Source organism: Triturus cristatus, chromosome 3_2 (genome assembly GCF_964204655.1).
Source record: "Triturus cristatus chromosome 3_2, aTriCri1.1, whole genome shotgun sequence".
Classification (NCBI taxonomy): Eukaryota; Metazoa; Chordata; class Amphibia; order Caudata; family Salamandridae; genus Triturus; species Triturus cristatus.
The window spans coordinates 807,031,553-807,057,860 of record NC_140584.1 but is presented as its reverse complement, the minus strand read 5'-3'; the positions used below and the strand labels follow the sequence as shown (position 1 = coordinate 807,057,860).

The following is a 26,308-nucleotide window of genomic DNA, read 5'->3' as shown; positions in this document are numbered from 1 at the left end:
CTTATTCTGGCATTCCCACTCTCCGCATTACTCCTGCTGGTCCTGACATGAGGCCAGCCATAGAAATTTTGCAGTTCCAATGCCAGTTTGGGGCACCACGTCTGTCAGGGGAATTACATTGGGCGGGGGGTGAGATGGGTTCTCATTTTGCAGGCTTCAACCTCCGACTAATCAAGCAGCTGTACTCCACCTATCTCTCAAAACACACAAAAGGTGATGGAAGGAATGCTTGCAATTTATCCACTGGCAATATCTCGTGGTAGCATCCCAACCCATCGTTCTTTTGCTCATCATGCCTCCTTGTTTGAACCCAGCCATATGCAAATCAATCTTGATCCTGTTCCTCATGGGAAGCCTGAACTGCCAAGTCGGGTCCTCCCTGAACTGGAACACAAGCAACCCAGAACAAGTTTCACCCTAGTTATGGGCTCATCGTCTTCCTCCACCTATCTCTCTTCAATGCTGCAGGATCCGGCTGTGCCTGGTTAGGCCTGCCATGTAGCTGTGCTATTCATTGCTGTGGGATACAGTTGAGGCATGAGATGTTGCTTCTTCACAGGGCCCCGGCTGCCCTCACCTTCATCCCTTTCGCTGCAGAAGTCGATTCGGGCCCGTGCACTGGTCAAAGTTGCCTGGTATTTTGAGAGGCAGGAAGAGAGCATTATTGAAATGCATCTGCCATGATCGGTGTTTAAGCAGTGTCCCCTCCCTGGTCCTCAAGTTATTCATATTGTTAGATCTTTGTGTCACCAACTAGCTTTGCCCAGTTGGAACTCCATAGAATCCTCCATGAGATGCTCAAGAACTCGCTGCAAATAGCCCACTCAAATGTTCTTTTGGTATCCTGATAATACATTTTCTCAGTCGATTCTTCTATAAACCGTGTTCAGTCAATACTGGAAAATCCTGATCTGGACATAATGGGCTCTGTCTTGGATTTAGTGAAATATATTTATTATACGACGCATGATAGTACGTCTTCTTTATTACTTTTGTAACTAATCCGATTTACTGATTTTACCCTGTTCAGTTTCAGAAACCCCGCCTCCACCACCACCGGCTGAAGAACCAGTTTTTGATGGTTCTCCCCCACCACCTCCACCCCCTGAAGATTATGAAGAAGAGGAAGCAGCTGTGGTGGAATACAGTGACCCTTATGCTGAAGAAGATCCACCCTGGGCACCAAGGACATATTTGGAAAAGGGTATATATAGAGAAATTTTAATTTATTGCCAACTGCTTTCTTTGCTGACTCTGCGAAACAGATTTACAATTTTTGGAAGATCATGTTTGCCTTCCAGACTATGAACATGGGGTTTGGTATTTGTTCTTTTAGCCATTTTCTTTACAGTAAATTGTGAACCTTTGAATGGCAGAACAAAAAACCCTTGAAACCTGTGTGTAGCATTTTACAAGCTTCATGTAAGGGTTACATTCTGTTTTTAAAACGTACAATTGAGAGACCTTAAGACAAAACAATATATATCCGCCAAATGCTATTTGTATAGAGATGAGTCGATAGGTGTTGTCCTTGATTAGTACTGTTCTTCGAATTTCATTATGTACACAAGAGAAAAAGACTTTGCGCAGCTAACGCGTTTGTGTCCTGTCCTTGTAATTCCACTCTGTTAACTGCACTTTTCACTGTGTTTTTTCTAACTAGAAAAAGCTTATACACAGCAGAGTGTAATGCAAATGCTTCAGTTCTTAAGAAATGTTGTTTCAGTCTTCAGTCTTATTTATTTTAATGTTTATTTGTCAAGAATGCTTCTCGTCAGTCACCGCATGGGAATTCCAGATCCTGTTCAGGATATCCATTGCTTAGGAACGTCTCTGGACACCAGGAAGGGGAAAGTGCTCCATTCTGACGAGAGACTGTTGTGTGTACAGTAAATGTTGATTTCTTCAGAAGACACTGTTCCCAGCAGCACATATGATTTCTGCTAAGCCAAGTTTTATCCAACATAGGAAACGCCATTCTCTACCAGCCCTTGGCATCTCAAACCGTCGCATTTGATATAGTTTGATATGCCAGTGTAATCAACTGCTTGGCAAATATGGTTTTATAGTTTATCAGGCCAAACCTTCAATAGTTGTAGTCCTTCATTACTGAACGTGCTTATGTAGTATCTCTACTTCCTTTCTGCTCCAAAGAGTGGCTGATGTTCTACGGGGTTCTCCATGGTTCAGCCCTTTCAGCTATTCTGTTCAATGTTTATGTTCAACCATCTGTGGAGTTAGTTAGGAAGTTAATTTCCTGCTCTTCCTTCCTTCAGATACATGGGGCACAGTGGTGGACTCTGATTCTCTGGTCTACTGTATCAAAATCAGTCATGGACTTCCAGAGGGACAGGTGAACTACAAAGGTATATGGTGGTGCAGTTGATATCAGAAACTGATCTTGTTTCTGCCACCCATCTTGCACTTCACTGGCTCCCTGTTTACCTCATCCTTTTTAAGGCTTTTTGACTAGCATGTCACTGATAACCCCGCAGGCTTTCTTATTTCCTGACACCCCATGTCACTACCTGTTGCCTCAGATCAGGATCACCATACTTATTCGAAATTCCACACCATAAAAAAAACAATGTGCTGAGAGATCCTTTGTGGGCTTGGGCCCTCCTGACCAATGAGAGATCTCTAATTGCTTTGTGTCGCAAGAAGCTAAAAACCTTTTTTTCCCGGATTGAGACTTCTAGCTGCAGATTTCTTACCTTTTGAATAGTCCCCAGTAGTCAGACTGGATCCAGAAACCTACCTGGCTTGTGGCTCAGCACTGATGCCGTTCCGCTCCAGAAGTGATGTGCAGAGCCGGGGAGATGGCCTTGATTGTTCTCTCCAGTGCCGGTTCAACCTCGAACGAAGTTGCGCCTAAATCTGCCAGAGACACCACTCCCCTCACTTGATTTGTCACAAGGGAGACAACACTCTCTGCATTCCCTTTTTAGGACCAATTTGGATAATGACTGTGACTTGGATGAGTTTGCCGAGCCCTACCAGGATGACAGTTGGTACAAGTACTTACATGAAGCTAGTGGCCTCAATATTTTCCTGGAGATAGGTCTCTTTTTTCCCCCCTTGACCGGCCATAGAAGAATCCACTTCCTACGCTATGGTGATGCATAGAGCGGCACCATTTCTTGACCTCCAGCTTCCCCACCTTGGAGGCTAAGACATATGTCTTGATTTAGGTCCTTCAACCGGGGCAGACATCTTTGGAGCTGCTTCTTCCTTTCAATGAGGCACTGATATGTACCTTATTGGGTTAAGCCTGGCTCTGGCCCACCGGTCAATCAACAAATGTTAGGTGCCATTGCCCTGCTTCAGGTAACTCAGCTTTTATTTTGCAGTACCCTTCACTAGAAAGCCTAGTGGTGCAAGCTTCCACCTGCCACTCTAATTCAACAGATGTCCGACCAGTCCCCCTGACCGGGAATGCAAGAGGGTGAAAACATTTAGCAAACATGCCTTTCCCTCTTGCAGCTTGGCCCTTCGCGCTCTTAACACCAGCTTTTTGTTGGGGCACTACTCTCACGTCTTTTGGGATCCGATGGCACAGGTCGGCCATGCAGCCAAGTTCACAATTTGTTGTGGCTTGGACACCACTGATTCCATCTGGCGATGCATCAGGGTTGCAATTTGCTGCCATGCGTGGCTGCGATCGTCTGGGTTCTTAGCCGATGTCCAGTCCTTCCTGATGAACGTGCCTTTTGAGGAGACTTGCCTCTTAGGTGACACAGCAGATTACACTCGCAAGCGTTTTATCGAGAACAGGACTACTGCTCACTTTCTGTACCTTTCTGCCCCACCTTGTCAGCAGCAACAGATCCATCGCTCCATTTCGTGGCTTTGGCCTAGACGTCCCTTACTCTTCAGCCTGTCCAGCCCCCACAGGGAACCCAGATGTTTTGGAGTTGAGCCTGAGGTGCCCACTGCCCTCGTGGCCAAGGTCAGCATGTTACCCAGTCTTTTGCCACCCCCACCCTGGAGACCAGCCAAACCACTTGAGGGTGCCTTTACGCTGATACAAGGTAGAATCCACTGATTCTTACCAGGTTGGCATGCAATCACATTGGACAGATGGGGTCCTACATATTGTTCCCAGGGGATACGCCTTACCCTTCCTTTCTTCCCTGCCGCACCTTCCACTCTCCCCCCAGTGACTGAAGGACGACCAACATTCCATTTTGCAGCCGGAAGTGCAAGTCCTTTCAGCCAAAATAGTCATCAAGAGGTTACCGGTACCAGACGTAGGGTGTGGTTGTTATTCCCGCTACTTTTGTGGTGTCCGCAAAGGACTAAGTTCTTCAGCCTATTCTAGACCTGAGCCCTCTCAGCACCTTCATCCCTGCTCACCTTTGCAGAGAGCTTGTCTGCCTTCGGCCTGGAGACTAGATGGTGACATTGGACCTTCACAACACTTATTTCCATGTACCCGTCCTGCCAGCCCATCAGAACTACTTGTAGTTTGCGGTGGGATAGGAGAATTTTCAGTTCGTTGTGCTCCCCTTTGGTCTCACCAACAGCCCTCAGGTGTTTATGAAAGTGGTGTCGGCAGCCCACTTTCGGAGGTCAGTTGGGCCAGTTCCACCCCATCTCAGCAGCTTGCTGTTGAAGGTAGACTCGCCCCATGCAGTCAACTACCTCCAGACTATGGTGAACATCCTTTCATCTTCGGGGTTCACTAACATGCCGAAGCAAAACTTGTCCTCTTCTCAGAAGCTCCCCTTCATCAGATCCATTCTGGGCATTGTCCAGTTTCATGCCTTACTCCCAGAAGAGAACCCGGGACATTCAGGCATTTGAGTAAGGTCTATGCTGAGGGGAGGGGGACTGATGTGCATCCTGCTGGTTGAGCATGACACGTGGCATAGGTGGGTTCTGCAGTGGGATCTGAAGTCCCAGTGGGTCCAACATCAAGGGGACCTCTCCGACCATGTTCAGATATTAGAAGAGAATGCAAAAGATCTGCTGTGGCGGTTGTTGGACTGTGATTGGGTCAGTGGCAGACCCCTCTCCCTTCCCTACTCAAAACCAACAGTGGTAACCAATGCATCGCTTCTGCGTTGGGGCAGCCATCTGGGATTGGTGGAGATCAGAGGCCTCTGTTCTCTCTGAGTCCCGGCTCCACATCAACCTTCTGGAGTTGAAGCCAGTGCGATTGGTGTTGAAAGCCTCCCTTCTGTCCATCAAGGGAAGCCCGGTACAAGTGCTCATGGACAACACAACTGCCATGTACTACTGCAACAAACAGGGCAGGGTGGGGTCACGGACCCTGTGCCAGGAGGCCTTGCTCCTCTAGAGATGGCTGGACTGCCAAGGAATTTTCCTGGTGGTGAATCACATGGCAGGATTATTGAGTAAAAACCAAAGGAAATGATGGACGGAGTATTGAACATTGCAAGCACTCACCCCCAGTCAACTGATCTGGGTTTAATCCATCACCGTTCTTTAGCCCACTCTGCCACCCCAGTTCAGACATGGCCATATGCAAATCAGTCTGACCCTGTGCCTCATGGGAACAGTCCTTACTGCCAAGCCATGTCTTCCCTGGACCGGAAACAAGCTTCCTAGGACCGGTTTCTGGCATTTCAGCCGTCTTCAGCCAGGCTTGCTTGAATCCAGTGGCAAAGTGAGCAAGGGACTCACGTCTGAGCATACCCTGCCAACTTATGGCGAACAAAGCAAAAACCAAAGGAAATGATGGACGGAGTGTTGAACATTGTTGATTATTGAGTGCCAGGGTGGATGAGCTCAAGTGTCAGCACCTAGCCGATCACGAGTGCCTGTCGCACCCAGAGGGGTGGCACAAGGTCTCTCCTGCAAATGGGAAGAACCTTGGTCTGATCTATTTTCCACCACAGGGAATGTGCAATGTCAGCACATTGGATTTTCCAAGGCATCTATCGCTCGGAGACTCGTTCTGCCTCGAGTGAAAATTGGGTCTTCTGTGTGCCTTTTCACTGATACCAATCCTACCGCGAGTTCTCAAGAAGATCTGGACCGACCGGGCCCATGTCATCCAAGTGACTCCGGATTGGGCAAGGAGAGTATGTTATCCAGAACTCTTGGGCTTGAGCACAGGATTTCCGATCAGGCTGCCCCTCCTGAAGGACCTGCTTTTGCAGCAACAGGGCAGGGTACCGGACCTGGGCATCGGAATCTCCACGTATATGCTTGGATATTGAGTTGCGACAGTCAAACATCTTCAGCTTTCCTCCGCAGGTAGTTGAGGTCATCTTGGTAGCCATGCGTCCCTCAATGAAAACTGTATATGCCTGTCATGAGACAAATTTGTGGTTTGGTGCTGCACATGCTAGATTGACTACTCCTGGCCAAGTTATCTGACGTTCTCTTGTTCTGTCTCCTGCTCGCCAAGACTTTGGTTTGGGTATGGTTAAAAATGATCTTTCAGCCCTTTCGGCCTTTTTATGGTTGCCAGACCAGCCCACATTGTTTAAGCCTCAAGTTGTGATGCAATTTTTGAAAGGGCTACAATACATCTAAAGCCCTCCCTTCTCCTTTTGTAATACCCAAATGGGACCTTAATCTGGGTATGACTTATCTGATGCACACTATATTCAAGCCTGCTTGCAAGTCAGGCCGCTGCCCTCGCCGCACAGCACCTCCGCTGTGTCCGTGCCTCTCCCCCGCTGCTGCCGTAAGTTCGCCGCTCCTCCACTGTATCCTCTGCCTGTTGTCTCTGTAATTTTGTAATTTGTTGCCCACTTTTTCTTCTGATCCCCTTTGCCATTGTTGCCCACTTTTTCTTCTGTGCCCCTTCTATTGCTTTTTACTTGCTCCGTGTTGTAGCTGACCCCCCCGTTTTCCCGCCAGTATCCCGCTCTACCCTCCGCTTCCGCTGCTGCTTCCCTGCCTCCCCGCCCCCTCGCTCACCCACTCGCCACCCAGCTCCCGCTTCCCAGCTGCTCCTCCCTCCCACCTCCCCTTATAAGGAGGTCTCACAGCGACAGTGAGAGCGACCCTTGACCCTGCTTGCAAGTCAGGCTGCTCTCCTCGCCGCACAGCACCTTCGCTGTGTCCGTGCCTCTCCCCCACTGCTGCCATAAGTTCGCCGCTCCTCCACTGTATCCTGTGCCTGTTGTCTCTGTAATTTTGTAATTTGTTGCCCACTTTTTCTTCTGTACCCCTTTGCCATTGTTGCCCACTTTTTCTTCTGTGCCCCTTCTATTGCTTTTTACTTGCTCTGTGTTGTAGCTGACCCCCTTTTTCCTGCCAGTATCCCGCTCTTCCCTCCATTCCCGCCGCTGCTTCCCTGCAGCCCCGCCCCCTCGCTCGCCACTCCGCTCCCGCCTCCCAGCTGCTCCTCCCTCCCACCTCCCCTAATATGGAGGCCGCGCAGCAGGCATGCCGCAGGCACGCTGAAGGCAAGCCCGTCCGCGCCTGGACCGCGCCCAGTGCCAGGGCCACTGGCCCCCGCGAACTCCACGACGCCCGCCTCTGCTACGACCCCAGCACCCTCAACGCCGGACGATCACGCACCTGCTGCCTGGTTGCCCCGAAGCGCACCCAAGGACCCTTCTCCTGCCGGAACTGTAGCTTCACCAGCATGCGGCCCGCCAACTCACATACCGAAGAACCCAACTTCCTCAGATGCATCCTGCTCAACACTCGCTCCACCCGCAAACACGCCGCCGAACTCTGGGACCTACTCGACACCAACGCCCCAGACGTCGCCTTCCTGACAGAGACCTGGCTGAACCCCTCCTCGGCACCCGACATCGCTGTAGCCATCCCGGAAGGCTACACGATAACCCGCATGGACCACACCAACGGAGTAGGAGGAGGAATTGCCATCGTCCACAGAAACACTCTCAAAATCTCGACAGACACCGATGACACCCTCAGCACCGCTGAACACCTGCACTTCCAGATCCACACCGACCCGAACACAACCCTCAGAGCTACCCTCTTCTACAGACCCCCCCGGACCGTGACCGCAGTTTAGCGACACCATCGCCGACTTCATCAGCACACACGCCCTCGCCCCCACGGACTACATCGTCCTCGGGGACCTGAAATTCCACCTCGAGAACAACAACGACTCCAACTCTTCCACCCTGATCGACAACCTCGCCAACCTCGGACTCAGACAACTCGTCACAACACCCACCCACTCCGCCGGCCACACGCTTGACCCTATCTTCTCAGCAAGCTCCCACGTCTTCTTCAACCGCACCACCGAACTCCACTGGACCGACCACCGCTGCATCCATTTCACCTTCCGGAAACCCACCACACACCACAGCACCCAGCAGATGCCTCGCTGCCACTGTAGCAAGATCACCGAGGACCAGACAACCACCGCCCTCGCCCAGAGCCCACCCGCAGACCCGACCGACCCCGATGCCCGCAGCCTCAGACAATGGATCAATGACAGCACCAGCACCCTCGCCCCGCTCAAGAAGCCCCCCAACACCCACACCAGCAAGAGAGCCAGCGGGTTCACCGAAGACCTCCAGGCCTCCAAGCGAACCTGCTGAAAACTCGAAAAAAAACTGGATCCGTGAACGAACACCAGAAACCTACACAGCCCACAAGAATGCCACACGCAGACACCACCACCTTATCAGATCCGCCAAAAGGACCTCCTTCAAAAACCGCCTAGACAACAACAACACACAACAGCAAAGAGCTCTTCAACATCGTGAAGGAACTCTCCAACCCCAGCTCCAACACCAACGACATCCCACCGTAACAAGACCTATGCGACTCGCTGGCCACCTTCTTCCATCGCAAGATCGCATACATCCACGACAGCTTTGATGCCGTCACCACCCCGGCAACCGCTGAGACTCCCAGGACCACCCACCGCCTGCTCGCCTGGACCAACATCAATGACGACGACACCATCAAGATCATGAACACCATCCACTCCGGATCCCCGGAAGACCCCTGCCCACACCACATCTTCAACAAAGCCAGCAGCACCATCGCGCCCCATCTCCGGAAAACCATCAACATCTCCTTCAAGACAGCGACCTTCCCGGAGAGCCGGAAGCGCTCAGAGGTCAACGCCCTACTCAAGCAACCCAAGGCGGACCGCAAGGACCTCGAACTTCCGACCCCGCTCCCGGCGAAGGTCATCGAAAAGGCCGTCCACAAACAACTGACCAGCTTCCTCGAGGAGAACAGCATCCTGGACCCGTCCCAGTCCGGATTCCGCAGCAACCACAGCACCGAAACTGCCCTCATCGCCACCACCGACGACATCAGGACCTTGCTTGACAACGGAGAAACCGCGGCCCTCATCCTCCTGGACCTGTCAGCCGCCTTCGACACAGTTTGCCACCATACACTACGAACACGCCTCCACGACGCCGGAATCCAGGAAAAGGCCCTGGACTGGACCACCTCCTTCCTCTCCGGCAGAACACAGAGCGTCCGCCTCCCCCCCTTCCGCTCCGAAGCCAACGAGATCATCTACGGCGTACCCCAAGGCTCATCCCTCAGCCCAACCTTGTTCAACGTCTACATGGCACCGCTCGCGCACGGCGGCACGACCTCAACAACATCTCCTACGCCGACGACACCCAGCTGATCCTCTCCCTCACCAAAGACCCCCACATCGCCAAAACCAACCTCCACGAAGGGATGAAGGCCGTCGCCGACTGGATGAGAAACAGTCAACTGAAGTTGCACTCAGACAAGACGGAGGTCCTTATCCTCGGATCCACCCCCTCGGCCTGGGACGACTCCTGGTGGCCGACCGCACTAGGAGCACCCCCTACACCCACCGACCACGCACGCAACCTAGGGGTCATCCTCGACTCCACCCTCACCAAGTCAAAGCAGGTCAACGCCGTCTCCTTCGCAAGATCTTCAAGTGGATCCCCACCGAAACCAGAAGGACGGTCACCCAGGCCCTCGTCAGCAGTAGACTGGACTACGGCAACGCACTCTACGCAGGAGCCACAGCCAAACTCCTGAAACGACTCCAACGCATCCAGAACGCCTCCGCACGCCTGATCCTCGACATCCCTCGCCGCAGCCACATCACACCCCACCTGAGAGACCTGCACTGGCTCCTCATCAAGAGGATAACCTTCAAACTCCTCACCCACGCACACAAAGCACTCCACAACACCGGACCAGCGTACCTCAACAGCCGACTCAGCCTCTACACCCCCTCCCGCCAGCTCCGCTCCGCAGACAGCGCCCTCGCCACCATCCCCCGCATCCGAAGAGTGACCGCCAGCGGCAGATCTTTCTCCCACCTCGCCGCCAAGACATGGAACACCCTCCCCATTCGCCTGCGGCAGACTGAAGACCTCCTAACCTTCAGGAGACTCCTCAAGACCTGGCTCTTCGAACAGTAGCAGCCTCCCCCCCCTCCCCCCCCCCCTTAGCGCCCTGAGACCCTCACGGGTATGTAGTGCGCTTTATAAATGCTATGATTGATAGATTGATTTACAGCTGTCTTTTATGGCTCTTTACTATTATGACTGTGTTTCTCATCGCCATCACCTCAGCACAGTGTGTGTGTGAGCTGTTGGCTCTTTGTGTCAGTCCACCATACACTATCTTTTTCCCGGACAAACTGGTTCTGCGGACTCGAGCATCTTTCCTTCTGAAAGTTGTGATGCCGTTACACATCTGTCAAAACAATCACCCTGCCGGAGTTCTATACTCTGCCTCATCCTTATAACGGAGGGGAGACTCCATCGCTTTGACACCAAGAGAGTGCTGAGCTTATATAAAAATAGTACCAAAAACTACCACCTGGACGATCAGCTCTTTGTGAGGATCTCTGGAGCGACAAAATGAAAACCATTGGCTTGAAGTCCCGAAGGACTGTGTGGTCATTGGCTTGAAGTCCCGAAGGACTGTGTGGTCATTTTACCAGGGCCAAAAGGACTACCTGTGTGTTAGCACACACAGATCCTGTCCTAGACATTTGCTAAGCCGCTATGTGGGTGTCCATGCATTCACGAAGCACTATTGTCTGGACAGTTAGGTTCGCATAGAGGGGCATTTTGCCTGCTCGGTCCTGCAGACTTTTTGGTTTGAGGCCTTTCACAGACCCACCTCCTTATAGGTAGTGCTTTTCAAAAGATGATGAATCTGCTGCTAGAAATCTCTATCAGAAGAACAAGTCACTTACCTTCGGTAACGCTCTTTCTGTTCGAGACCCTTTCTAGCCGCAGATTACTCACAAGCCCTCCCTGTTCTTTGATTGGACCCTATCCATTAATAATATCCAAAGTTTAGGACTCTGCACACTGGTCTATCATTTTTCTTTTGGAGCTCTGCATCAGGGAGCGTAGACAAGTCTCTAAAAGAACTGATGTCTGCGCAAAGAAGAGACGCCAATATTGGCTCTGCACGCCCTTTTCGGAGCGGAACGGCATGTGTGTGAAGCCGCACAGCGCCACCTTCTGGTGCACAGAGGCACTGATGAAATGTTTCTGGATCCAGTTTGGTGCCTGGGGAATATTCAAAATGTGAGGAATCTGCACCGAGATACTCTCTACCAGCAGAAAGAGTGTTACTGAAGATTTGTAACTTGTTCTTTCTTTTTTCCTTCTGTTTTCGTTTTGGGTTTTTTAACAAATGTGTCTTGTCTTGTATTTCATTTTGCTTCCTTTTACTGGTGTCCTAGTCTTCGAACCATCTGTTTTTTGGCAACAAGAAGTGATCTAAGTAGCAACCTTTGCCTGTCTCCTTCTCGGGTACTCAATCACTCCTTTGACTATCAGTGACTGAACCTCTTTGGCAAGAACAGAAGCATGTTTTACTGTGGTCTGAGCAAAGATGAAATTGTAGTGGTAAGCGATTTGACAGGAAGAAAAGAGCATAGACATGTTGCACAACCACAAGATCTACTGTTTCGAGGTAATTGCATTTTAGCTGGGCCAATAAAAACGTATTCTGGCCCCCTACTTGCAGCAGATGGCTCCGAAAGGTGCTATCGGAGTGGCTTGGTGGAGGATGAGGTAAATTAAACTAACCTTGTGGTTTGTGTCCCAGTCCTTTGCCACAACCATGCCCCCTAGAGCCTCAAAAGGGCAGAGTGGGCAGCTCTACCAATGCAAGGGGAGTTCTGGTGCTGGACATCTGGCAGGCAGCTACATGGGTATTCTTCCATACCTTATCCAGGCATTGCTGCCTTGACTCTCAGGGTCACACTGAGTAACATTTTGGATGCTCAGTCCTTCCTGGATTTCCTGGTGTGAAGTCCACTCCTCTACATTTTGGGAGGTATTACTTTCATATCTATTTAAAAGGTGAGTATTCTGCAGTTAGAAGTGTCAATCAGAACATGTTTCTTACCATCGCTAAAGTCTAGATAGAGTAGCCACCAGAAACATTGTTACAGAATGTAATTTGTTCACTGTGGAACTTAAAATCAGGTACAATACAATCTGAAAGAAACACGTTAGTTAGATTCCTCACCTTAGAATATCCCCAGGCGTCAGACTGGATCCGGAAGATTTTTCGTCAGCAATACCCCTTGCGCGTCGCTAGGCGTCGTCTGCGGCTCCGCGTCCGTCGTTGGCATCGTGCGCCGTAATGACGTCGTCGGAGTACTTAGACGCCGCCCTCGCGCGCTGACGTCAGTTCTTCTTTTTTCCGCGCCAGTAAGCGCCGATCCGGGAGAGCTACCCCTTTTAGTCTTTTTTAACTAAATATTTTGATCCCTTTTGATCTTGGTCAATCGACATCTGGTGCCGGTAGGATGCCTGGGTTCAAGGCTTGCGACGATTGCCACCGACTGATGTCGGTGACCGATCACCACCGCCGGTGCCTCTACTGTTTGGGCCTCGACCACGACGCGGACTCGTGCTCCGACTGCAATGCCCTGACCTCGAAAGCTAGGCGGGAGCGGTCCCGTAAGCTTCTCGAGCTCCAACACTCGGCTCCGCGCCCTTCTCGATCCCGGTCCAGGAGCAGGTCCAAGGATCGGTCGCGGAGCCGCGACAGACGTCATAGCTCATCTGGCTCGAAGTCTTCGGGTAAGTCCAAGCGATCTAAGAAGTCCAAGAGGCGACACCGCTCTTCGGACTACCCTCGCCGGTCGCGCGACTCGGCCGAGGGTCAGGGTGGTTCCACCCCGACCCTCGCCGGTCGCGCGACTCGGCCGAGGGTCAGGGTGGTTCCACCCCTGCGGCTCCGCAGGCGCCGCGCACGTCCCCATACCCGCCAGTCCCTGGGACTGACGCGACGCCGGCGGAGATCAGTGCCTTCCTCTCGGCCATGAGGAAACTACCTCCGCCGTCGACGCCCGCCGGCACGCCTTCGGGCCCCGCGGACTCGACTGGGCGACCTTGCGCGCCGGCGGCTCCGGCCCCGGCGCCGTTGGAGGCTCCGGCCCCGGCGCCGTTGGAGGCTCCGGCCCCGACGCCGCAGGTCCCCGAGGGGCCCATGCCTGGGCCCCCATCGACGCCGGTCGACCTCGTCACGCCTCCTCTGCTGGCGCCGACTCCGGTTCCACCCCCGACGCCGACTCTGGTCGACGTCGTTCCCCGGTTCAGCCCCTGTCCGGACCCGACGCCGATGCAGCGCCCACCGACTCCGCATCCGACGCCGCTCGAGACTCACTATGTCTATCGTCCGGCTCCGATCATTCCACCTGTTTACCAGGAATCGGATGACGGGGGCGACTGGGAGGGGTCCGATGACCCTATGGCCGTTCAGGCTCAACTGTCACAGGACTGGGCAGATGAACTGGGGGAGGCCAGTGGTCTGGATACCTCACCGGACACTGGATTCATCTCTCCTCCGACTGTGGCTTCGGAGGAGCGTGCTGCTTTTTCCATGGTGCTGCGCAAGGCGGCCGCGGCCCTCGGGCTTGAGCTGCCTGCCATGGCTGTGAGGACTAACATCCTCACTGAGGTGCTTCAGTCTGCAGCAAGCTCCACTGAGCCTCTGCTGCCATTCAATGAGGCCCTCACTGACGTTCTCCAGGGCACCTGATCCAAGCCCTCCACAGTTCCTCCTGTGGATAGAAACGTCGCCAGGCGCCACCGCCCTACTCCGGGCGACCCCAGTTTTCTGTCGCAACACCCCACCCCCGAGAGCCTGGTTATCCAGGCCTCTTCCTCCCAAACCTCCTTCCCGTCTGCTCCTCCGGACCGGGATTCCAAGAGACTGGAACAGTTTGGCAAGAAGCTGTTCTCCTCCCTCAGTTTAGGCCTGCGGTCTTTAAACACCGCCTGTCTCTTGGACCATTTCTCCCACTCTCTGTGGGATACGGTGGAGGACGTGCTGCCCCTGTGCCCGGAGGAGGCCCGGACACGACTTTCCCAGGCTCTGGCCGATGGGAGGGATGCAGCGCGCCATGTAATCCGGTGTGGACTTGACACCACGGACTCGCTGGGTAGGGCGATTTCCACCACGGTGGCGCTTCGGCGTCACGCCTGGCTGCGGTCCACGTCCTTTTCGGGGGATGTCCAGAGCACTCTCATGGACATGCCCTTTGATGGCGCTCGCCTTTTTGGTGAGAAAGCGGACAGTGCGCTGGCTCGCTTTAAGGACTCTCGGGCTACGGCCACGTCCTTGGGCCTTTCGGCCCCGCGGCCGCAAGCTTCTGCTTTTCGCCCCTTTCGTGGCCAAGGAAGGGGCGCCTCCTCACGTCCGCAGAGCCACCGGCCGCAGACCCAACCTGCACGCGGTCGCGGACGTGGTTTCCGCCGAGGCGGTTCTGGAGGACGACGCGGTCAGTCCACATCCACCCCGCCAGCATCCGCCTCAAAGCCTTCCTAGTCCGAGCTTTCAGGCCCATTCATCGCCAGTGGGAGACACAGTTCGCCTTCACCTGCTCCACTGGCGTAACATCACTTCGGACAGGTGGGTGCTGCAAATCGTCCGAAGGGGCTACTCCCTCCCTTCGAGACGACCCCTCCAGCCATGCCACCGCAGCACCACCGTATCTCGGAGGATCATTTGAATCTTCTGCGAGGGGAAGTTTCGGCCCTCTTGGCCAAAGAGGCCGTCGAGCGCGTTCCGAGCCCAGAAGTAGGTCGTGGTTGTTATTCCCTCTACTTTCTGGTTCCCAAGAAGGGCAAAGGGGGCCTACGCCCTATCTTGGACCTCAGGAACGTCAATGCCTTCCTCCGGAAGGAACGGTTCAAAATGTTGACTTTGGCTCAGGTTCTAGCTGCCCTCGACCCTGGAGACTGGATGGTAGCGTTGGACTTGCAGGACGCATATTTCCACATCCCCGTCCTGCCAGCCCACCGGCGTTACCTGCGGTTCACGGTGGGCCAGGAGCACTTTCAGTTCACCGTGCTCCCCTTCGGCCTCACCAGTGCCCCTCGGGTGTTCACGAAAGTGATGGCGGTGGTCGCAGCTCATCTGCGCAGATCAGGGGTTCCAGTCTTCCCCTATCTCGACGACTGGTTGTTGAAGGCGGGCTCGCCCCAGGCAGTCGTCTCCCACCTCCAGACTACGGCGGATCTCCTGCATTTGCTGGGGTTTTCCATCAACGTGCCGAAGTCACACCTGAGTCCCTCTCAGAAGCTCCTCTTCATCGGAGCGGTTCTCGATTCGGCGCGGTTCTGGGTCTATCCGCCGGAACAGCGGGTCCGGGATATTCAGGCCCTGATTCCCATCTTTCGGCCTCTATCCTGGGTTTCGGTCAGGCTAGTGTTGCGGCTTCTGGGGCTGATGGCCTCCTGCATCCTACTAGTGCATCACGCCAGGCGGTGCATGCGGGCTCTGCAGTGGGACCTGAAGTTTCAGTGGGCCCAGCATCACGGCAACCTGTCCGACCATGTCTTGATCTCGGAGGGCACTGCACAGCAGTTGCAGTGGTGGCTCACGGACCGCGATTGGGTCACGGGCAAGAGCCTCTCCCTTCCCCAACCGGAGCATGTCGTAGTGACGGATGCGTCCCTCCTGTGATGGGGTGGCCATATGGGAGAGGCGGAGATCAGATGCCTCTGGTCTCCGGCGGAGTCTCGCCTCCACATCAACCTGTTGGAGTTGAGAGCGATCCGACTTGCACTGAAAGCCTTCCTTCCCTCTGTCAGGGGAAGTGTCGTGCAGGTGTTCACGGACAATACCACCCCCATGTGGTATTGCAACAAACAGGGCGGGGTGGGGTCGTGGACCCTTTGTCAGGAGGCTCTGCGCCTCTGGACGTGGCTGGAACACCAGGGCGTCACCCTAGTGGTTCAACATCTGGCGGGCTCTCTGAACGCCAGAGCAAACGAACTCAGCCGCCGGTGCATGATGGATCACGAATGGCGTCTGACCTCCGAAGTGGCGCAAGGTCTCTTTCAGCAGTGGGGAGAGCCTTAGTTAGATCTATTCGCCACCGAAGAGAACGCGCAATGTCAGCAGTTCTGCGCGTTGGAATTTCCAAGGCGGCACTCGCTCGGCAACGCTTTTCGTCACGAGTGGAGTTGCGGTCTGTTGTACGCCTTTCCGCCTATACCACTTCTGCCCAGAGTGCTGAAGAAGATCAGGCACGACCGGGCCCAAGTCATCTTGGTGGCTCCAGATTGGGCACGAAGGTACTGGTATCCCGAGCTACTCCGTATGTTGACCGATCCTCCGATACGTCTGCCCCTTCGGGAGGATCTTCTGTCGCAGCAGCAGGGGACGGTCCTCCACCCGAACCTGTCCAGCCTCCACCTCCATGCGTGGAGATTGAGCGGCGGCAGTTGATGCCATTTGACTTGCCTCCTGAAGTCTGTGATATCATTCTGGCAGCCAGGCGTCCCTCCACAAAGACGGTATGCGCCTGCCGGTGGAACAAATTTGTGGCATGGTGCACAGCAAAGGCTGTGTATCCCCTTTCCGCCCCTCTTTCTGAGGTTCTCCTCTTTCTTCTTTCTTTGGCCCGGCAGGGCTCTGCCCTGGGCACCTTGAAAGGTTATCTTGCTGCCCTCTCTGCCGTCTTACGGCTTCCTGATCAGCCTTCTCTTTTCAAGTCCCCTGTGGTTCAACGCTTTCTTAAAGGCATTACTCATACGTTCCCTCCTGTTCCTTTCGTAATGCCTCAGTGGGACTTGAATCTTCTCTTAACATTTCTGATGTGCGCTCCCTTTGAGCCTCTTCACAATTGTCCTCTTCGTCTTCTGACGCTTAAGACTGCTTTCCTGGTAGCCATCACCTCGGCTAGACGGGTGAGTGAGCTCCAGGCTCTATCGTCCAAGCCTCCTTTTCTATCTGTTCATCCGGACAAGGTTGTCCTTCGGCCTCGTCCTTCCTTTCTACCGAAAGTGGTGACTCCCTTTCATCTTGGGCAATCTGTCACCTTGCCCACCTTCTTTCCGCATCCTTCCAAAGAGGAAGAGAGGCTCCACCGTCTGGACCTAAAACGTGCGCTCTCCTTTTATTTGGACCGCACAAAACCGTTCCGGGTGGACGACCAACTTTTCGTTGGATACGTGGGTGCTAAGAAGGGAAAAGCTGTGCACAAACAGACCATCTCCCGGTGGGTCGTTTTGTGCATCAAAATCTGTTACTCCTTGGCGTAAAAGGACCCTCCTGTTGGGCTGCGCGCCCATTCTACTCGGGCTACAGCGGCTACTACTGCTTTGGGACGGGGAGTCCCTTTGCAGGACATCTGTCAGGCGGCTACGTGGGCTTCGCTACACACGTTTGCCAGGCATTATTGCCTAGACAGCCAAGTCCGGAGGGATGGCTTCTTTGGCCGTTCTGTCCTCCAGGACTTTTTGGTGTGATCTTGGTTCGCAGACCCACCACCAGGGTTGGTATTGCTTGGGTATCTATTCTAAGGTGAGGAATCTAACTAACGTGTTTCTTTCAGATGAACAAGTTACTTACCTTCGGTAACGATGTATCTGTAAGAAACATTAGTTAGTTAGATTCCTCACCGACCCACCCATCCTCCCCGTTCTGCGAACTGACATCTAGGGTTAAGGTTGTCCTTTTCAGGCCCCTAGACTTTTTTGGCACCAGTGTCGGTCTTTTGCATGGCTCTGCGTTCCTGGCGTGGAAAGCTATGTACAAGAACTGACGTCAGCGCGCGAGGGCGGCGTCTAAGTACTCCCGACGACGTCATTACGGCGCACGACGCCAACGACGGACGCGGAGCCGCAGACGACGCCTAGCGACGCGCAAGGGGTATTGCTGACGAAAAATCTTCCGGGTCCAGTCTGACGCCTGGGGATATTCTAAGGTGAGGAATCTAACTAACTAATGTTTCTTACAGATACATGGTTACCAAAGGTAAGTAACTTGTTCGTTAAGATTTACCAGACACCACTGAGTACCTAGTGCACTATAAAGTATTTACGCAGCCACTGAAGACAAGGAAACTGGGTGTTATTTTATCTTCTGACATCTGCCTTATTGTAAACAGATGTCTTGTTCTATTTTATTACATATTTCAAGATTTCTTACGGCTCCAATTCAGTTCGAGCAAAATAACAGTATAGTCCGTGGGGAATGGCCTATTTCCAGAGTAAATGAAGGGGAGGTGTATGCTCCTTCTGCAATGTGTGACTTGCGTATTGTCCTGCCTAGCGCTGGGAAACCCTGTTGGATAGCTGTGCGCTTTATTAATCTATAAATAAATAAAAATGTAGATCTAGTCTGAAAATAGATATCTTTATGGAAATCACAAACTTTCCAGAGGGGCGAAACTGCAAGATGCCTCAAATTCTTTATTATTATTTTCATATAAAATGTCGGTTAAAAACTTGTGATATAAATTCCATGGCCTTGCACAGTGCGAACGCATATACTACAATATTTTCCAACCAGTAAATTGTCAATGGAACATAAGTACTATTCTTCGGGGTAGAGGAGCACACACACAATTCAGTTTATTTTTACATGTCACTGTTTTTCCAACTTGTAGGGAAAATAGGTTTAACCGACCTTATTGAATAAGGAGTCAAAAATTATCACGTATTCAATAAAAAAAAGAGGTATTTGCAGTAAATGGCAAATGAGAAGTATTTACAACACATCAATGTTGATTGGGGTTGCAATAGTCATTTAATAATCGTGAACATAGATATGACAAGAAACAATGTTAGCTCCCTCTTAAACATTTCCCCCTCCTCTCGATTAAAGCGGAAGAGCCCTGCAAGCTATGAGCAGAATGTCACTGTATAGTCGAGACCTGTGGTACTCGTAGTATGGCCCGCGGGCCGCCAGCAGCCCGGCAGGCCTTTATTGGCGGCCCACGGACCTTACCTCGTAGTTTCCACGGCCGGCAGTAAACACAGAAGATTACCACAGAAGCATACGTAGTGAATCCGTATTACATAGGTATTCACTACATATGCTCCTGTGGCCATGTTCTGTGTTTACTGATGGCCTCTGTGACGTCAGGGCACCCTCGGAAAGCTTCCCAAAAGGCCCTTTAAAAGTCAGCTGTAAGCGCTTTCACAGCTGACTTTTAAAAGGGCATTTTGGGAAGCTTCCTGTTTGGACAGAGACAGATAGAGGCAGAGAGACAGATAGAGGCAGAGAGACAGATAGAGGCAGAGAGACAGATAGAGGCAGAGAGACAGATAGAGGCAGAGAGACAGATAGAGGCAGAGAGACAGATAGAGGCAGAGAGACAGATAGAGGCAGAGAGGCAGATAGAGGCAGAGAGGCAGATAGAGGCAGAGAGGCAGATAGAGGCAGAGAGGCAGATAGAGGCAGAGAGGCAGATAGAGGCAGAGAGGCAGATAGAGGCAGAGAGGCAGATAGAGGCAGAGAGGCAGATAGAGGCAGAGAGGCAGATAGAGGCAGAGAGACAGATAGAGGCAGAGAGACAGATAGAGGCAGAGAGACAGATAGAGGCAGAGAGACAGATAGAGGCAGAGAGACAGATAGAGGCAGAGAGACAGATCGAGGCAGAGAGACAGATCGAGGCAGAGAGACAGATCGAGGCAGAGAGACAGATCGAGGCAGAGAGACAGATCGAGGCAGAGAGACAGATAGAGGCAGAGAGACAGATAGAGGCAGAGAGACAGATAGAGGCAGAGAGGCAGATAGAGGCAGAGAGGCAGATAGAGGCAGAGAGGCAGATAGAGGCAGAGAGAGACAGATAGAGGCAGAGAGAGGCAGATAGAGGCAGGAGACAGGTAGAGGCAGGGAGACAGGAGACAGGTAGAGGCAGAGAGACAGGTAGAGGCAGGGAGACAGGAGACAGGTAGAGGCAGAGAGACAGGAGACAGGTAGAGGCAGAGAGACAGGTAGAGGCAGGGAGACAGGAGACAGATAGAGGCAGAGAGACAGATAGAGGCAGAGAGACAGATAGAGGCAGAGAGACAGATAGAGGCAGAGAGACAGATAGAGGCAGATAGAGGCAGATAGAGGCAGAGAGGCAGATAGAGGCAGATAGAGGCAGATAGAGGCAGATAGAGGCAGAGAGGCAGATAGAGGCAGAGAGGCAGATAGAGGCAGAGAGACAGGTAGAGGCAGAGAGACAGGTAGAGGCAGAGAGACAGGTAGAGGCAGAGAGACAGGTAGAGGCAGAGAGACAGGTAGAGGCAGAGGGACAGGTAGAGGCAGAGAGACAGGTAGAGGCAGAGAGACAGGTAGAGGCAGAGAGACAGGTAGAGGCAGAGAGACAGGTAGAGGCAGAGAGACAGGTAGAGGCAGAGAGACAGGTAGAGGCAGAGAGACAGGTAGAGGCAGAGAGACAGGTAGAGGCAGAGAGACAGGTAGAGGCAGAGAGACGGGTAGAGGCAGAGAGACAGGTAGAGGCAGAGAGACCGATGGCGACAGATAAGAGACCAAAATAGACGGAGATAGACACAGAGAAACAGAGACAGACAGAAACGAAAGACAGACACACAAACGACAGACAGACACACAAACGACAGACAGACAGAAACGACCGACAGACAGAAACGACCGACAGACAGAAACGACCGACAGACAGAAACGACCGACAGACAGAAACGACCGACAGACAGAAACGACCGACAGACAGAAACGACCGACAGACAGAAACGACCGACAGACAGAAACGACCGACAGACAGAAACGACCGACAGACAGAAACGACCGACAGACAGAAACGACCGACAGACAGAAACGACCGACAGACAGAAACGACCGACAGACAGAAACGACCGACAGACAGAAACGACCGACAGACAGAAACGACCGACAGACAGAAACGACCGACAGACAGAAACGACCGACAGACAGACAAACGACCGACAGACAGACAAACGACCGACAGACAGACAAACGACCGACAGACAGACAAACGACCGACAGACAGACAAACGACCGACAGACAGACAAACGACCGACAGACAGACAAACGACCGACAGACAGACAAACGACCGACAGACAGACAAACGACCGACAGACAGAAACGACCGACAGACAGAAACGACCGACAGACAGAAACGACCGACAGACAGACAAACGACCGACAGACAGACAAACGACCGACAGACAGACAAACGACCGACAGACAGACAAACGACCGACAGACAGACAAACGACCGACAGACAGACAAACGACCGACAGACAGACAAACGACCGACAGACAGACAAACGACCGACAGACAGACAAACGACCGACAGACAGACAAACGACCGACAGACAGACAAACGACCGACAGACAGACAAACGACCGACAGACAGACAAACGACCGACAGACAGACAAACGACCGACAGACAGACAAACGACCGACAGACAGACAAACGACCGACAGACAGACAAACGACCGACAGACAGAGACAGACAGAGACAGACAGAGACAGACAGACAGACAGAGACAGACCGACACAGACAGACAGACACAGACAGACACAGACAGACACAGACAGACACAGACAGACGGACCAAAACAGACAGACGGACCAAAACAGAGAGACGGACCAAAACAGAGAGACGGACCAAAACAGAGAGACAGACCAAAACAGAGAGACAGACCAAAACAGAGAGACAGACCAAAACAGAGAGACAGACCAAAACAGAGAGACAGACCAAAACAGAGAGACAGACCAAAACAGAGAGACAGACCAAAACAGAGAGACAGACCAAAACAGAGAGACAGACCAAAACAGAGAGACAGGCCAAAACAGAGAGACAGGCCAAAACAGAGAGACAGGCCAAAACAGAGAGACAGGCCAAAACAGAGAGACAGGCCAAAACAGAGAGACAGGCCAAAACAGAGAGACAGGCCAAAACAGAGAGACAAGTGCAGATAGAGATACAGACAGGGACAGACGGAGACAGATACGAATACAGAGAGCTAGACAGATGTGTGTATGCCCGCTGCAGGGGCCTGCGTCTGCTGCAGGGGCCTGTGTTCAACCTCATGGTCACAGTTTTTTTCTTTCTCTAGCCCCGCCCTCCTCTCCCAGTGACTCCACCCCCACCGGTGCGGCCCTCGGCCACAAACTACACTTTAAATTTGGCCCTTGAGAGAAAGTTTGTGAGTGCCCTTGGTCTAGACTATAATGGAAACAAAATACGTAACCTGCCCCTAAAGCTAATATTGCAGGTTGACCCTAACACGGATGCACACCCAAGTCTCCCATCCTTTCCTTGAGGTTAAAGGACGCAGGCTCTGTACACTACGTACACAACTATGTCCGTCACAATCACGTGGTGCTTTCACAGGTTAAAAAAACATTTGTGATGCCATCACTCTGGTTTAAGTGTGGTATCTCTTCTACTATGGTTACTTACTCCATGGTGACCATTATTGTGCATCACTATGTATTCTAGAACCTTGAATCAGTTGAGCCAGGAGCTGTCTGCCGTGTGGATGTACCTGCTTGTCTCCAATAAATCTTACTTACTACTACTACTGGATCTGAGCTTCATTACATTTTGGCGACGACCTGATGGGATCTTAAACCACCCAAACCAAACAGAAGAACTTACTACTGGAATTCTTCGCATACCAAGATTTTTTACACAACTGAGCATTTTTAAGAGCAAGCAGAGAAAAAACTGCTCATCATCAAGAATTTCTATGGACGTACCGTTGTTCGGGAGTGTTATCCACACAGAAACTAAACATTTCTAAAGACAAATTGCCTTCTTGACACAGAAAATCTCCCTACAGCGAATTTCCTGGTGTTTCTACAAAGAAATTTCTGGCGTTTTCAAAAACAGAAGTCAAACCCGAATGGCACCAATACTTCTGCTACAATGAGAACCTACAACGTTAAAAGGTATGTGGGACAATACATACAACTTGTAACCAGCCGTTATTCGTTCTCCTTCGACCGCATTTTTCGAGTGGCGGAGAAGGGCATCTCTTCATTTGAACGTTCTGACTTGCCTGACGCTTCATTCTGGTGACGCATACACCGACGCAGGCAATAGAACTACAGTACCTCACAGCGTCTGCCCGTCATTACGCGAGGTCACGCAACGTGACCTTGTGTGGCAGCCATTTTGGAAACTTGGTTGTCACCTAGCAACAAGCAAATATCGACTTACATGTCCACCAACATTAATCTCCGACGTTGGATTTAAAGAAGCTACAACAATGCTTTAGAACAACGCAATTTACATGGTAACACTACGGTGATATGCCCACCCAAAATAATTGTGTGCATATTTAATTTCTTCACATTTTAAAGAGCTTTTAATTGACAGAAAGAAATTCTACGGTGATGTGCACACCATTGTCTATTTAACTCCACATATTTTTCTTTTCCTTCTTGGTCTTCAACGGTATTGTAGTTTACAACATTATTTACTACATTGTTACATTTTGACATGGCTTCTCAGGGTTCTGGGTTAGTTCCTCCTGTACCATTTCTCACTCGTCCTGGTGAACCAGTATTGAAATGGTTAGATTGGAAGGAATGTTTTTTAAATTATATTTCAGCATTAGAAGAAGAAAACGAAGATGAGTTTTCTCCTTCTAGAAAAAGGAAAATGTTATTACACAGCTAAGGCCCTGAAGGTTCTAGTGAGAACTCTAACGTATTCTTAGACATCCTAGCTGATCTTGATGCCTATTATCAACCCACTGTATGTGTAGGAATTAGTAGATATAAATTTTCTTCAAAGAAAACAACAAAAGTCAGAATCTGTAGAAGACTATGTATCTTCTTTGAAAAAATTATCTATTAATTGTCAATTTGGTGACCTTTATGATAGTTTCATTAGAGACCAACTTGTAATGCATTCAAATAATTCAGCTCTTCAAGAAAAATTATGGTTGTGCGGTGATGCACATTTAAACGAAATAATCACCATTGTTAAAAAGGGTGGGATGTCCAAAAGATGTGCACAAGTTGCATTAAAGAGCAGTGAAGACAACAATGTGGTTGCCAAAGTCTATCTCCGCAAAAATGATGGGAGGATACTTGACAATCGCTCCTACAAAGAAGTCCGCAAGAAAACTGCTAGCTTCAATAGAAATGATCAAGATGACAAGCGTCCTCTGTTACAGATGTGGATATAAAGGCCACAATGCCACAGAAAAATGGTGTCCTGCAATTGAATCTAGATGCACCTTTTGTGGAATTGTTGGTCACTTCTCAAAAGTTTGTTGACAAAGAATGAATAGAGGTAAAAAAAGTGGTGATTTGTATAGAGGAGAAAAATGAAGAAATTGTTGAAAATGATTCATCTTCTGACAATAGCATATTATGTATTGATGACATAGAAGATGCAGGGAATGTTATTCTAAATATCAACTCCACAGGAAGGAACCAACCAATTTGTGAAATAAGCATAGGTGGAGTAGCTTTACAAATCGGACCCGATTCAGGGTCTCCTTACACTATTGTCCAGCGTTCTGTATGGGAGAATAAATTTGCTTGTGTTCTTAAACAAAATTAAAACCTCCAGACATTCAACCAGTAACTTTTACTGGTGAAAATATTTCTATGGTAGGTTATATTGAAGAGGTCTTTAAGTTTAAAGACAGGTCTGCTAGAGGCAATTTATATGTTGCTGAAAAGGGACCATCTGTATTAAGGTGGATTGATCAAGGTGAACTAGGAATCATCTTAAACCCTACATTAGATGACTAAGTCATGCTTTTGGCAGAGGGGGACAAGAGTTTCATTGATGATATGACTAAACAATTTCCCCGTGTTTTTTCAGGAGAAGTAGGAAAACTGAATGGGTTTACACATAAGATGGTTCTTAAAGAAAATGCAGTTCCAGTAAGCCATAAAGCTAGGAACATTCCCTTAAGTGTCAGGGAAGGTGTCATGACAGAATTGGATGCATTGGGAAAAAAAAGGAATTATAGAGCCAGTAGAAAGTGCGGAATGGTTGGCTCCCTTAGTCGCGGCTCGCAAACCTGATGGCCGTTTGCGCTTATGCGTTGACTTGAGGGATCTCAACAAGAACATTCTAGTTGACAAATTCCCTCTACCCAGAATAGATTAATTATTGGCACAAACTAAGGGCATCAAATGGTTTTCATCAGTAGATTTAACATCTGCATATATCATATCCAATTACACAACAGCAGCAGAAGTTTAACTGCATTTAGTACACCCTTTGGATGTTACCGCTTTGTAAGGATGCCATTTGGCCTTTCTTCGGCTGCTGCCGTATTTCAAAGATTAATTCATAAACTGTTTAAAGGCATAACCTATTTCCAAGACGACATCTTAATAATGGGTCGTAACATAAATGAGCATGATGAAAAACAAAAAATAGTACTAAATAAATTGGCGGAAAAGGGTTAACTGCTGAACTTAAAAAATGCGAATGAAGTCTGTAACATATCTAGGTCATGAAGTAGGCGGTGATGGTATCTCCCCAAAGAAATGTTTAATTGATGCTATTGGAAAAGCGTATTCACCCAAATCCAAAGATGAAATACGATCCTTCCTTGGGTTGGCGGAATTCTATTCCAAATATGTAAAGAATTTTGCCACAAAAACTTAAAATTTAAGAAAATTGCTGAAAGTCAAACAAGAATTTGTCTGGAATGATGAACTTGAATGTGATTTTAAGAAAATTAAGACTGATCTCACTTCTGCTTTTCCACTTTAAGCCTTTGACAACCTTGCACATAGCATCATCACGACCGATGCTAGCGGCAAGGGTCTAGGAGCTGTACTTTCACAAATGATGGTGAAGAAGTAACCATCGCATTGCAAAAATGAATGAATTTGAGGTTATTGGACTTCACCTATGATCTTGAGTACTTACCTGGGAAATCAGGTGGCGGACTACCTTAGTAGATCCCCATTACCTTATGAATCTGATTTATGTCCAGATTGGGATGATTTCAACGTGGCTGTTGTATTTGATGACACTTGTGCAATTACTAAAGAATAATGGGACAGTGGTTATTCACATGATGAAGTGCTGTGTAAAGCTTCAAGTCTCATCACCAAAGTTTGGTCAAACAAAAATGATCTACAAGGAGATCTAAGGGCCATGTGGGAGATCCAGGATGAACTATC

General features: G+C 50.6%; 1 protein-coding gene across 8 annotated transcripts in view; it reads left to right on the top strand.

Annotated features, from left to right (window-relative positions):
• The window catches only part of ABI2 (abl interactor 2), a 741,358-nt gene that overhangs the window by 680,520 nt on the left and 34,530 nt on the right, over positions 1–26,308 (top strand). For all 8 annotated transcript variants that reach the window (XM_085648940.1, XM_085648938.1, XM_085648941.1 and 5 more), the window contains one exon: positions 1,031–1,204. In XM_085648940.1, the coding sequence (XP_085505066.1) occupies positions 1,031–1,204 (174 nt within the window). The remainder of the gene's footprint in view (positions 1–1,030; positions 1,205–26,308) is intronic.